General features: G+C 36.9%; 1 protein-coding gene across 2 annotated transcripts in view; it reads left to right on the forward strand.

Annotated features, from left to right (window-relative positions):
* Positions 1–14,410, forward strand: part of COL9A1 (collagen type IX alpha 1 chain) — a 106,210-nt gene that overhangs the window by 25,644 nt on the left and 66,156 nt on the right. For both annotated transcript variants that reach the window (XM_059083832.2, XM_067011385.1), the window contains exon 5: positions 3,274–3,670. In XM_059083832.2, the coding sequence (XP_058939815.2) occupies positions 3,329–3,670 (342 nt within the window). In that variant the 5' untranslated portion in view covers positions 3,274–3,328. The remainder of the gene's footprint in view (positions 1–3,273; positions 3,671–14,410) is intronic.

The following is a 14,410-nucleotide window of genomic DNA, read 5'->3' on the forward strand; positions in this document are numbered from 1 at the left end:
CGAAAGATTAATAGCACGATAATCCTGAAGACATTTGTGTAGACACACAAACACACATATTATACTCATATATATGGAGAAAGAGAGATGAGTGCTCTTGACTTAGCCACATGTTTAAATAGCACGATAATCCTGAAGACATTTGTGTAGACACACAAACACACATATTATACTCATATATATGGAGAAAGAGAGATGAGTGCTCTTGACTTAGCCACATGTTTAAATAGCACGATAATCCTGAAGACATTTGTGTAGACACACAAACACACATATTATACTCATATATATGGAGAAAGAGAGATGAGTGCTCTTGACTTAGCCACATGTTTAAATAGCACGATAATCCTGAAGACATTTGTGTAGACACACAAACACACATATTATACTCATATATATGGAGAAAGAGAGATGAGTGCTCTTGACTTAGCCACATGTTTAAATAGCACGATAATCCTGAAGACATTTGTGTAGACACACAAACACACATATTATACTCATATATATGGAGAAAGAGAGATGAGTGCTCTTGACTTAGCCACATGTTTATCATGAATCATTCTTCCAGCAACCTCAACCACCTCCCATTTAAAAAAAGTTTTTGGCATTATGTGACCAAGTCAGAAGTAAATGAAGACGTTTTGTCATATCCTACCTTCAACACAATCACTTCGTTCACCTAGCAGGGGAGATTGGATGAAGCTCAAATTGGGAGAGATCCCTCTGTTAACCTCATAATGTCTTTGCAAAGGAGTCATGAGAAGTTACTGTGACTTCTAGGATCAAAACACCTAGGCTTGTTCTTCCTAGAGACTGATGAAATTCTGCAGCCTTGCTCAGTACATCTTTAAACAAAGATATAGGTGACACAGATAAGTTTTTTTATTTTTAAATATTTATTATTATTATTATTTTTTTTACACAGATAAGTTTTTAAAAGCCTAGAAAATTAATGCTTTAAGGAAGAGGAGATGAAATATTAGGATTATCTTCCTTCTTGGAAAAACTCACACGTCAACAATAACTATCTTGGGAGCCCCCTAAAACTCTCTAAGTATCTAGTTAAATTCAGGTCATTGATTGGAAAGAATAATTTTAAAAATTTTATAAATTAAATGGACACCTGCCAAATTTCACCATAGAATAAGACTTTTAAGTTATCTCCTAGCTCCAAATTAATCAAGGTTGGTTAAATGAGATGTATAAACTTCCATAAGGTTTTACAATTACACAGTAGGCAATATCTTTTTTTTCACTGTTTACAATTACTATTTTGTTGAACATTTACATTATTTCCAACTTTTGTTATTACAAATGATGCAGTACATGTTTTGTAAATAAAGCTGTTTCACCATTTTGTGATTCCTTTCTTAAGTTTCCAAAATGAAAAGTACTGGATCAAAGGGCATGAATATTTTAAGGATATGTGTATGGATCTAGTATTATCAATTCTAACATATTAATATTAATTTAAAGTAGGCAATGTCTTATACTGTCATTAGTGAACCTTAGTTTCTTCTCTAGAAGAACTTCTGGAGTAGGTGTAATCTGAGAAATCTAAGGTCAAAGGAAACATGACAAACAGAATCTATATTAAAAACAAATATCAAAATAGATATGTTATACATCCTTTTTCTGGGAAAATAAGATAGTAAATAGTTCTTGCCTACATTTTTTTCTTCTTTAGTTCCAAACTGAATCTTCTAAAATGTACATATTTAAACCTCCTGTACACTTGACAGACAAAATATATTTAGCAAATTGAAAGATTTGCAATAAGAATAATAAACATCACCAGTAATCAATTAAAAATATGAACTGAAAATTGAATTCATCCACTGTTATAAATAAAAACTAAAGTCATATTAGAAAATAATGGCTAAAGAAGTACTTGGATGATAAAAGAATACTCAGATGAAGCTTTCACATTTTTGTTATTTTTATAAAACTAACAAAGCAGTGACATTTGTTGACACAGTTGACAGCTAACTATGACAGTTAAACATCGGGGGCTGAGGAAATTTTTGGTTTAGAACTTTTCAACCCCAACAATATATTTTAATGTAACGGGCACAGTGCGTATGCTAATACAATGCATTTTTATGTTATTCATATTAGTCTGTAAGAAATTAAACCAGTATCCACTTAGCTATTTCTTCTTGCCTTTTCTTCTTTACACAAGAAGAGGGCTATAAAACAGGAGTCTGAAGGAAGGTTATTTGGGACTTTGGATACTGGTCCATAACTGTTCAAACAAAATTAATTGGCATCTAGGATTTCTCCTTTGCTTAGGAATTTTTCTATGCTTATAAGGAGGAAGGTAGAAGGAAACGACCTTCAAGCCCTTGAAGGTAAAGATGTAACGGTGATGTTTCCATTTACTATGTCTTGATTTTTAAAAGTTCGGTCTTCAGCTTTTAGCCCCTTGCCTTCAACAGAAGACCCAGGTAGCTGGTGCAGATCCAGATGGCTACCTCCACAGAGATGGGGGATGCAGGAGGGACAAGGAAGTCTTATGCAGCCATTTAGAGCAGTAAAGGAAGTGGCCATGATACAGATTTAACTGGGTTGGAGTAGAGAATTAATAACTGGTCACCTTTCCCTTGTCACATGTCCAGTGACAAGCAACGAGCTGCTACTTTAACACACTCTGAAGTCCTTGGAAAAGACAGACACGCTCAGTGTGAGGGGGCTTCTCATGTCTGCAAGTGACCGATTCTCAAAATACTTATGAGTCTACGTTATCCCTGGGGAGGGGAAAATCCAAGCAATTATGGAAATAACAAAAAATCCTAACATATTACCTTAAAATAAAATGTCAAGAACCTGCTTTAATTAAAGGGTGTCCTAAACTGGTAGAGCTGCTTTGGATTCTAAATGATCTCTTCTCTCATTTGTGGAAGGATGTTGCCCAGAACTTTGCAAGAATGTGTTTTTGGTGGAATGTGTTTTTTGAGGTGGAATCGCTGAATAGTAGCTCTTTAGGTAGCATACATAGTAATACTATTGGGATTATGTGACATTTTGGGAACGCTCCTTAGCTATGAGGGAGGATTGTTTTTAATGTGTATTTTAAGATGAAACATTAATGTTCACGAATGAAGTTCAGTGAAGGTCTTTATGAACAGTCATGAAAGAACAACTTGTACATGCTTTTTCACACTGGAGCCTTTCTGTAGGTCTAGAATCTAAAACAGCATAATTAGGAAATATGGTAATATGCTTGGGCACAGAAAACAAGGTTTCTATTTACTGTCTTAAAATTTTACTCAGGCAATTATATCCCCGTGGGCTGCCTGAAGAATACTCCTTTCTAACCACTTTTCGGATGACTGGAAGCACACTTGAAAAGAACTGGAGCGTTTGGCAGATCCAGGATTCCTCCGGGAAGGAGCAAGTTGGCATGAAGATTAATGGCGAAACGAAATCTGTTGCATTTTCGTACAAGGGACTGGACGGAAGTCTCCAAACCGTGACCTTTTCGAATTTGCCCTCCTTGTTTGATTCCCAGTGGCATAAGATCATGATTGGCGTGGAAAGGAGCAGTGCGACTCTTTTTGTTGACTGCAACAGGATGGAGTCCTTACCTATAAAGCCAAGAGGCCAAATCGATGTCGATGGCTTTGCTGTGCTGGGAAAACTTGTGGATAATCCTCAAGTTTCTGTTCCGGTAAGTATACAACCGTACACTGTGGGAGATTAAAACAAACCCAGACTGGTGAAAATTAATACCTCAGACATCTTTAAAAATCACCCGAATATCTTTAACAGTGGACAGTTATTCATCTTTAAAAGTCATTCAAGCGGTTTTGCAAAATGCCTTCAGTGCCTCTTTTGAGCAGAACACTTGCCAGACGGAATGGGGAATCAGAGAAAGTTGAGTAGATGTTTCCTCATCCTGAGGAGCCTGAGGTCTACTTGGGAGATGCTACATGCCCACCTGGAGCACCCAGAATCCTTTGAGGCAACTTGAAAGAAACCCATACTTGTGTGGTACATATTGCTTATAAATAACCAATGAGCTTATTCAAAGTAAGGTTAAGATGAGTGGTGGATTCAGTTAGTCGAGAATCCCATGCTTCTCAGAATCAATGGAACCTTGAAATGGAAGGATTTGAATTGGTAAAAAGAGCAGAAAGTATATTCTGGCTGAGAGAAAGAGCATTAAAGGAAAAAGGAGTAAGAGAGTAAGTAGACACATTCAAAGATCTGGAGCCTGGCTGGTTTGGATGAAATGTGTACGTGAAAATGTGAGTGAGTGTGTGTGACGGGGGTTGGTGAGGGCAGGTGAGAGGCAAGGTTAGGAAGCTGTATGGTATCTGACCCACAAGAATGAAAATCATGTAGACGGCACAGTATTTCTTTATTTAGAAGTAGGTCTCGCATGACATATTATGAAAGTAAAGGATTTTAGAGCTTTGTTCGTGATTTTGCTGTAGAGAACCATGGATATAAAGGTAAGGAATTGTATGATGACACAATAATTGTGCCAACTACTACCATATATTTCTATCATTTTCAATCGTTAAACTTTCACTGAGCTATCCTTTAAAAGGATATTTCATAATATTTTTACGGGAATTTAAAAACTATACCTTACAGGGCAAGTGATCTGTTGGAAAAAACAAAAGAATTTAGAGCTCAATAAATAAACTATTGATTCCCCCTCCCCACTTCTGTCTCTCGTACAGAGCTGTTAAATTGTAGTCACAGAACTCATATCATGGAGTGTAGCAGAGGTGACACAATGATTTTGAATGATTCCTGTGCACTTGTCCAAAGAAAGAAAGGTTATCAGGCATCTCAGTAATGGAATTGTTCAACTAACTTATTTTCAAGGGAAGAAGTGTGGTTAGTGTGAAGGATAGTGTGAAATTTCTATATTCTGTGATGGACAGGAAGCAATTTTTAACTGCCACATTACTGCTCTGACTTGTAGACACTTGAGAAAGTATTTCTCCAAATAATGAGTTATCACACCTCAGGTGGCTGGATTAGAAAGCAAATGGGACCATCGTTGTGCCATTTTGTGCAGCAAGATCTTCGCAATGGCACTGGGGTGGCTTTCAGACAACACAACCTCTGCCATGTCTGTGTCACTTCTGGACCATAGGTGAGGGAAGGAGACCTTAGGGTATGTCCTCACTGTGATGGATATCAGTCAAGTACTTGTATAATTGATTTACTAATTCATTGCTCTTGAAAAACATTTCAAGTCATTATAATTGTGAATTCTGCATGCTAGGATGCTATTAATTTGACTGATGGTCAGAGCAGTAAAGTCTCAATATTACTTCATTATATTATAGTCTAGCCAATCATGTTACAGCTGACTGTAGGTTATCTGCCAAGTGTAGTCTCACATCACAGTGGAGACCAGTTGGGACCAGTTATCTTCGATTTTATTCTGCCGTGTGCAGGAATGCAACTAAGATGCCGGCAGCTGGTGTTACATTTCACTTTTGTTCCACCAAGGAGCTTTTCAAAGTCAGCACACTGTCCATGCTAAAAGTATTTGGGACAGGCATGAACGATTTTTTTCTTTTGTACTGAATTCTGACTCTACCACAAGGAAACACAAAACAGACTTGAGTCTAACGTGTCGTTAAAGTTCTGTATTTGATGATGTGGTTGGGGGTGGTAACAATAACTAAAATAGATCAAGGTTATAGGTCCAAAAATATCCTACTTACGTCCAAGGACAGACTGTGACAATGTCAAACTCAAACTTGTCACCAATACATATTCCTCCACTTTTACCCTGTATAAGACAAAGAAATAGAAAACTCTATGTAATTAAATCCCATTTATGCATTTTAGCATCTTAATACCCCTAATATACCAATGTAAAGTTTTAAAAATACTTTTATTCCCATTAACTTACTTTATCCTTTCAACAATTTCATAAGAGAGCAAACATAGATTGGATTCTCTCTATTTTCAGTTGAAGACATGGCTTCATGTAGGTTTCTTGGCTTGTAAGAAGTGTTAGTCATAAAATTTCTAATCTACCTTATTTTGTCTATGTCAACTAACTTTCCTTTGAGAAAAATAGAAACATATGTAATAACCACATATCTTTTCTTATAAAGGATCTCATCATTCTCATTTTGGAAAATATTTGTGATTTGTGTAGATTTTTCAGAATTTACTTGGCAGGACAAAATAAAATAAATTTTTTTAAAAGAAGGAAAACTGTGCAGTATAAAACATGTCCTCAGACATTGGTCCTACTTGTTATTCACTTAGCGAGCTTTTGTTTTTGTTTTTTATTTACTTTTTGGCTGCACCACAGGGCATGTGGGATCTTAGTTCCCCAGCCAGGGATCAAACCCGTGCCCCCTGCATTGGGAGGGCAGAGTCTTAACCACCAGACCACCAGGGAAGTCCCTAGTGAGCTTTCAATTTTTGCCCCTATACTGGGTGTACAGAATTAAACAAGTCACAGGTCTTGTTCTCCCAGTTCCTGGGAGGGTGAGTGGTTGAGATAAGTAAACGATGACAATTTAACACGATAAGGACCAGGAAAGTGGAGGGAGGCACAGGGAAAAGGCTCCTCACTCAGATGGGGGCAGGGAGGCATGGGAGTGAAGACCAAGGAGGTTTCCTGTGCGAGGTGGCCTTTGAGAGGAATCCTAGGGGGAGAGGAGAGTTACCCAGGAGAAGATAAAGTCCAGCATTTTAGGAAAAGGAACTCTCATTTGGGAATTCCCATGTCTGTGAATTCTTCCCTTTTCTAGCTTTATTAGTTTTCTGACACTGCTCCTTACTTTTCTAGACTAAGAATAGTCAAGTACTCATACAAGTCCCCAGACAAACCCAAATGCCCATGGGTTGTCCCTGTGCCCTTGTTTTTATTTTGTAGCCTATCATCTCACTTTGGCTGAAATCTCAACTTGCCATCAATTACTGAAGTGACTGTCTCTTGGAAGACTTACAAAGTGGTGAACAGTGGAATCTGTGTATTCTGAGTGGTAGAAGACATATACTGATAGGGCACTTTTCTCTTGATTTGGAGACAGCAAGTATTCAGTATTACTTGTGAGAAATTTTAGATTAAAATGAAATGTGCTGCTAGCATGAAAGCAACAAGTAACAGTGTATTTTTCTACTTTTCTTCATGAAATCAGATTCATTCTAATCTTTGGCACTCCACATTAATTAAATACTTTTTTCAGGATCAGCACTTGCTTTTCCTTAGTAAAGCAAACACCCCCTTTAAAGGTATTACCAGATGTCAAAAGGTAACCCTAGGAACCGCATAATAAAAATGCAGTGGAAAACAACATTTGATGGAACACTAACACTAAGAGACTCATTTATATTGTGCTTGTTTGTGATTCCTCTGGATCTAGCCAATCTTTTGTCTCTTTCCCTTTTCTAAATTGGAAAAGGAAGGAAACCAATTTCAAGAGGTTTACATGACATTTGCAGAACAGCTGCTCCCATGCTGTACAACTCAAACACCTTCGCATCGTTCGTGGTTATTTAGTGGGCTCAGAGTATTTATATTTTCCCCAAAGTACTGCTGTAATACATAGCTTGACTTCAAAGCAATAAATTCCATATTTTCTATTTGCCTTTGTGCCCATATTTTAGGCTGGTGCCATTTATTCCACGGCAAAGCTCAGTTTCTTGGCAGTATACCATAAAAAACGTTATTTTATGGCAGGTTCTTTATTGTTTGTTGGCAACGTGGTTGCCCCGGCGAGTTATTTGGTACGGCTCCGTTAGAAAACAAAGTTAGCTTTCTACCTTTTCAGGGATGTACATTAAGGGTTTGGGCTTGTTTGAGGGAGGATGAAAGCACATATGGCTTTACAAATACATGATTCAAACCTTTTATCTTTTTTTTACATTTGAATTTTATTTTATTTTATTTTTATACAGCAGGCTCTTATTCGTTATCCATTTTATACGTATTAGAATATACATGTCAATTCCAATCTCCCAATTTATCCCATCACCACCCCCGCTTTCCCCCCTTAGTGTCCATACGTTTGTTCTCTACATCTGTGTCTCTGTTTCCGCCTTGCAAACTGGTTCATCTGTACCATTTTTCTAGATTTCACATATATGTGTTAATATACGATATTTGTTTTTCTCTTTCTGACTTACTTCACTCTGTATGACAGTCTCTAGGTCCATCCATGTGTCTACAAATGACCCAATTTTGTTCCTCTTTATGGCTGAGTAATATTCCATTGCATATATGTACCACATCTTCTTTATTCATTTGTCTGTTGATTAGCATTTAGGTTGCTTCCATGTCCTGGCTATTGTAAACAGTACTGCAATGAACATTGGGGTGCATGTGTCTTTTTGAATTATGGTTTTCTCTGGGTATATGCCCAGTAGTGGGATTGCTGGGTCATATAGTAATTCTATTTTCAGTTTTTTAAGGAACCTCCATACTGTTCTCCACAGTGGCTGTATCAATTTACATTCCCACCAACAGTGCAAGAGGAAAACCGTTTATCTTTTTACCTATTCATATTCTGAATAAACCAAGGTAGAACATGATTAATCAGATAGATATAATGCTTTTAAAAATTATATTTCAACTGTGTTGCTCTATGTTATTTTTGTTAAATTCAGAGAAAATGTGAAAGCAAATATTATAGAAAGAACCAGCAAAACCCAGGATGGAGAAGTTATGTCTTTCTCTCTATCCCACAGAATTAAGTCATACTAACTCCCCAGTGTACAAAGAAAGTTTCATGAATGATAACATGGGAAAGATAAATTATGAGGTTGTGATTAATATTATTTCTGGTATTTGAGAAATAGTATAGGAAAGTTATGTTTTCCGTGATTTAAGAAATGCATATCTACTGTGCAAAATATCTAAACTACTGTTTGCTTATTATGTTGCTTTTGACAAGTGCTTTTTACAATACTCTTTCACTTGGAAGTATTAAATAAATATGAAAGAAATGGTAGTGTTATCTGTACATATCCATAGAAAATACTTTTTATAACACTTTAGTGTGATTTGATCAGGTTATTATTTTTATTTTATTTTTTTTTTTTTTTTGCGATACGCGGGCCTCTCACCGTCGTGGCCTCTCCCGCTGTGGAGCACAGGCTCTGGACGCGCAGGCTCAGTGGCCATGGCCCACGGGCCCAGCCGCTCCGCGGCACGTGGGGCCCTCCCGGACAGGGGCGCGAACCCGCGTCCCCTGCATCGGCAGGTGGACTCTCAACCACTGCGCCACCAGGGAAGCCCTGATCAGGTTATTTTTGAACGTTGACTGTCAGTCTTTCAGAGATAAAACCTAGCTTGCTACATCCACTGGATCTTGCACTCAGTGGCAATAAAACAAGAAGAGCACAGAAAATAGAGCTGCTATCACAGGAGGAGCCATGATGGCGGGAGGTGCTAAGGACAACCAGAGTGAAAACTAAATGATGGCCAAACTTGCTTTTAATGGAAAATAGAAAGTAGGAAAACTTTTATTGGCCTCAGCTGTGCCCAGACTGTTGGCAATGAAAAAATATCATTGTTATTAGTATTCTATTTTTCCTAAAATGTATACAGACTAAGATCATAAAGAATCTTTGTTATGTAGACTGGGTGACTAGAAAGCAAGAGATTCATTCCACAGCATTTTTCCTTCTCTTCACATTCATTTCTATATGGTTAGTTTCTTTGGTTACAACATGGTGTCCATAGAATCATGGGCTTTCAGAGCTATAGGAAACTAAGTCTATGTAGTTCCAACCTCTCAGTTTATACATGAAGAAATTAAAACCCAGACAGGGAAAGGGGCTTGCCCTAAGTTGTAATCAAACAAGAAGGCAAATACTATCAATACTTTCTTCATTATATTTCTTATCCATTTCTATGTATTCATTTATTAACACTCAGTAACTATTTACTAAACATCTGCTAAGTTATAGGCAGACATTAAAGCTGCAATGGGGCTTACATTCCTTCTAGGGAGAGGCGATGAACACAGATGAGTAAATGAATACGTTTATAGTATGCCAGGTGGTCATAACTGCTGTAGAGAAAAAAGAAGACAATTGGAGTACCTGGAGAGAGAGCCTCCCTGAGAAAAAACAAAAACAAAAACATGAAGGAGTTGGAGGAATTAGCACGTATATACTATCTGGGGCAGGAGGATTCCACAAAGAGAGAGTGAGTTAAAGGGACTGTGTTAGTGTTGTCGGCTGTCTTTGAGGAAAGCATGGAGACCAGTGTAACTGTGATGAGATGGAGAGAAGCAGGCTCTGAGGCTGGAGAGGGACCATGATGTGAAGGTGAGAGACACGGTCAGCACCCTGGCTTTCCTGCCATGTGTGAGATAGGATGCTATCAGATAGTTGGGCTAGATAAACAACATGTTCTCTTCTTTTTTTAAAACATCTCTTTGGCTGAGTTTTGACAGTATATTGGAGGGGGAGATAAGGACAGAGCATTTAGGAGCACCTTAAGAGGAGATCCTTTTTTTCTTTTTGGAAGTGTAGTTGATTTGCAATATTGCATTAGTTTCAGGTGTACAACGTAATGATGATTCAGTCTTTTTTCAGATTATATTCCATTGTAGGTTATTGTAAGATATTGGGTATAGTTCCCTGTGCTACACAGTAAATACTTTTTACTTATCTATTTTATGTATAGTAGTTTGTATCTGTTAATCCCATACTCCTAATTTGTGCCTCCTTTCCTCCTTCTCCCCTCTGGTAATCATAAGTTTGTTTTCTATGTCTTTGAGTCTGTTTCTGTTTTGTATATAGCTTCATTTGTATTATTTTTTAGATTCCACATAAGAGTTATGTCATATAATATATATTTGTCTGTCTCTGTCTGGCTAACTTCAGTTAGTATGACAATCTCTAGGTCCATCCATATTGCTTCAAGTGGCAAATTTTTTTAAAGACTGAGTGATATTCCATTGTATATATGTACCATATTTCTTTGTCTAGTCATCTGTTGATGGACATTTAGGTTGCTTCCATGTCTTGTCTATTGTAAATAGTGCTGCTAGGAACATTGAGGTGCATGTGATTTTTCAAATTAGGGTTTTCATGTTTTTTTTGGATATATACCTAGGAGTGGGATTGCTGGATCATATGGTAGGTTTTATTTTTGTTTTTTAAAGGAACCTCCATACTGTTTTCCTTAGTGGCTGCATCAGTTTACATTCCCACCAACAGTGTAGGAGGGTTCCCTTTTCTCCACACCCTCTCCAGCATATATTACTTGTAGACTTTTTGATGGTAGCCATTCTGACCAGTGTGAGGTGATAGCTCATTGTAGTTTTGATTTGCATTTCCTCTAATAATTAGTGATATTGAGCTTCTTTTCATGTGCTTATTGGCCATCTGTATGTCTTATTTGGAAAAATGCCTATTTAGGTCTTCTGCCCATTTTTCAATTGCATTGTTTGTTTTTCCATACTGTATTGAGTTATATGAACTGTTTGTATATTTTGCATATCAGTCCCTTGTCAGTTGCATTCCTTGACAATGTTCTTTCCCATTCTGTAGGTTGTCTTTTCGTTTTGTTGATGGTTTCCTTTGCTGTGCAAAAGGTTTTAAGTTTGATTAGGTCCCATTTGTTTATTTTTGCTTTTATTTCTTTTGCCTTGGGAGACTGTTCTGAGAAAATACTGTTATGATTTATGTCAAAGAATGTTTTGCCTATGTTCTCTTCTAGGAGCTTCATGGTATCAAGCCTTATATTTAGGTCTTTAAGCCATTCTGAGGCTATTTTTGTGTATGGTGTGAGGGTGTGTTCTAATTTCACTGATTTACATGTAGCTGTCCAGCTTCCCCAGCATCACTTGTTGAAGAGACTGTCTTTTCTCTACTGTATATTCTTGCTTTCCTTGTCATAGATTAATTGACCATTAATTGGTTTATTTCTGGGCTCTCTATTCTGTTCCATTGAGCTATGTGTCTGTTTTTGTGCTGATACTGTACCACACTGTTTTGATTACTGTAGCTTTGTAGTATAGTCTGAAGTTTGGAAGGGTTATATCTCCAACTTTGTTCTTTTTTCTCAAGACTGACTTGGCAATTCTGTGTCTTTTATGGTTCCATATAAATTTTAGGATTGTTTTAGTGCTGTGAAAAATGTGATGGGTATTTTGATAGGGAATGCATTAAATATGTAGATTGCTTTGGGTATTATGGCCGTCTTAACAATATTAATTCTCCCAATCCAAGAGCATGGGATGTCTTTCCATTTCTTTGTATTATCTTCAATTTCCTTCATCAATGTTTTATAGTTTTCAGAGTATAGATCTTTCACCATCTTGGCTAAGTTTATTCTTCGGTATTTTATTCTTTTGATGCAATTTTAAACAGGATTTCTTTTTCTCTTTCTGATATTTCATTATCAGTGTAAAGAAACACAACAGATTTCTGTATATTAATCTTGTATCCTGCTACATCGCTGAATTCATTTATTAGTTCTAATAGTTTTGTGTAGAGACTTTATAGTTCTCTATACAGAGTATCATGTCCTCTGCAAATAGTGACAGTTTTACCTCTTCCCTTCCAAATTAGATACGCTTTATTTCTTTTTCTTGTTTGATTGCTGTGGCTAGGACTTACAATACTATGTTGAATAAAAGTGGTGAGAGTGGACATCCTTGTCTTGCTCCTGAATTTATCAGGAAGGCTTTCAGCTTTTCACTGTTGAGTATTATGTTGGCTGTGGTTTGTCATAAGTGGCCTTTAGTATGTTGCGATATGTTCCCTCTATACCCAGCTTGGGGAGCATTTTTATCATGAATGGATGCTGAATTTTGTCAAATGCTTTTTCTGCATCTGTTGAGATGATCATGTGATTTTTATCCTTTGTTTTCTTAATGTAGTGTATCACATTGATTGATTTGTGTATGTTGAACCATCCTTGTGGCACTGGAATGACTCCAACTTGATCATGGTGTCTGATTCTTTTTATGTATTATTGGATTTGGTTTGTTAATATTTTGTTGAGGATTTTTGCATCTATATTCATCAAAGATATTGGCAGGTAATTTTCTTTTTTCGTAGTGTCTTTGTCTGGTTTTGGTATCAGGGTGATGGTGGCCTCATAGAATGAATTTGGGAGTGTTCCCTCCTCTTCAATTTTGGGGAATAGTTTGAGAAAGATAGGTATAAGTTCTTCTTTGTGTGTTTGGTAGAATTCCCCAGTGAAGACATCTGGTCCTGGACTTTTGTTTGTAAGGATTTTTTTAAAAATTACAGATTTTATTTCACTTCTAGTGATCAGTTTGTTCAAATTATCTGTTTCTTCCTGACCTGGTCTTGGCAGTCTGTATGTTTCTGGAAACTTGTTCTAGGTTCAATTTGTTGGTGTTATTGTCACCTCCTCTCTTCAGAACTCTATCCTTCAACCTCCCCATCTCCGCTTATGAAAACCTTAAATGCCTTCAGGTCCCTCCTTATGTATTCCATGTTATATGATCCCCTTGTTGATGACCTTAGCCAGAAATATAGCTTTCTCATCTCAACTGCTGTTGTATTTATTTTCAAAAACATTTTTCAGCTTAGATACTGTCCTATACACTAAACATTTTTGTGTCTTCCATACTGTCTTTCTTGAAGTACATGAATGTGCTATATAAAGACATGCTCACTTAAAAAATGAGTAAATGACTAGTTGCCAGTCTGCTAACTCCAAGTCCACTGCTTTCCCCTTTCACCATTCTGCCTCTGCCTTTGGTGTGATTTGGATGAGTGTTGCCCACTCATATTTAACCACATTCTTAGCACTAAGTCTGGAACTGCATGGCCTAGTCTACACAAAGTTAGGGGAATTTCTGAATCATCATAAACTGAAAAGAAGCATGAGATCTGTGAATTCAAGTATTTGTTTAAATCTTTGTTGCTAGTGACTAGACAGAAAGCTTAATGAATCACCTCTCCTATTAAAGAATTTATCTTTGAAGAGCTAGTTTTTAGGCAATGTATATAAAATTTAATCATAATTCAGTTTGCAAAAAATTAAGCCTTGTGCTATTCTCCTTAATATAGAATCAAGTTCCATAGTTTGTCATTAAAATTCTCTCTCGGGGAAAAGGTAGTTGTCTGCTATTAGTTTTTGTTTAGTTCTTCTGAATGGCTTAAGTACCTTATTAATATTTACCAATAACCTAGCAAAGTAAGTAGAAATCTCTAGCCCTATTAAAAGAGTAGACAGTTGGGGGCCACAATTCCTTGGTTTAATGTGTTGTCAGCTGGACCCTACTCTAGCTTAGGGGATAGAATTATACCTCAGAGTCCTACTGAAAAGAATTGAATAATGATGAATCTAGGCAGATGTAAGACACCTTACACTCACGCAACTCAGTTTGCCTTGAAACAATGCAGAGGTATTTTACATTGAGAAATATGGATTGTCCTAGGGCCTTTTATGTTCTGCTTAACAGATTAAAAAAAACTTTTTACT

The sequence above is a fragment of the Kogia breviceps genome, chromosome 13 (genome assembly GCF_026419965.1).
Source record: "Kogia breviceps isolate mKogBre1 chromosome 13, mKogBre1 haplotype 1, whole genome shotgun sequence".
In the NCBI taxonomy this organism is placed as follows: domain Eukaryota; kingdom Metazoa; phylum Chordata; class Mammalia; order Artiodactyla; family Physeteridae; genus Kogia; species Kogia breviceps.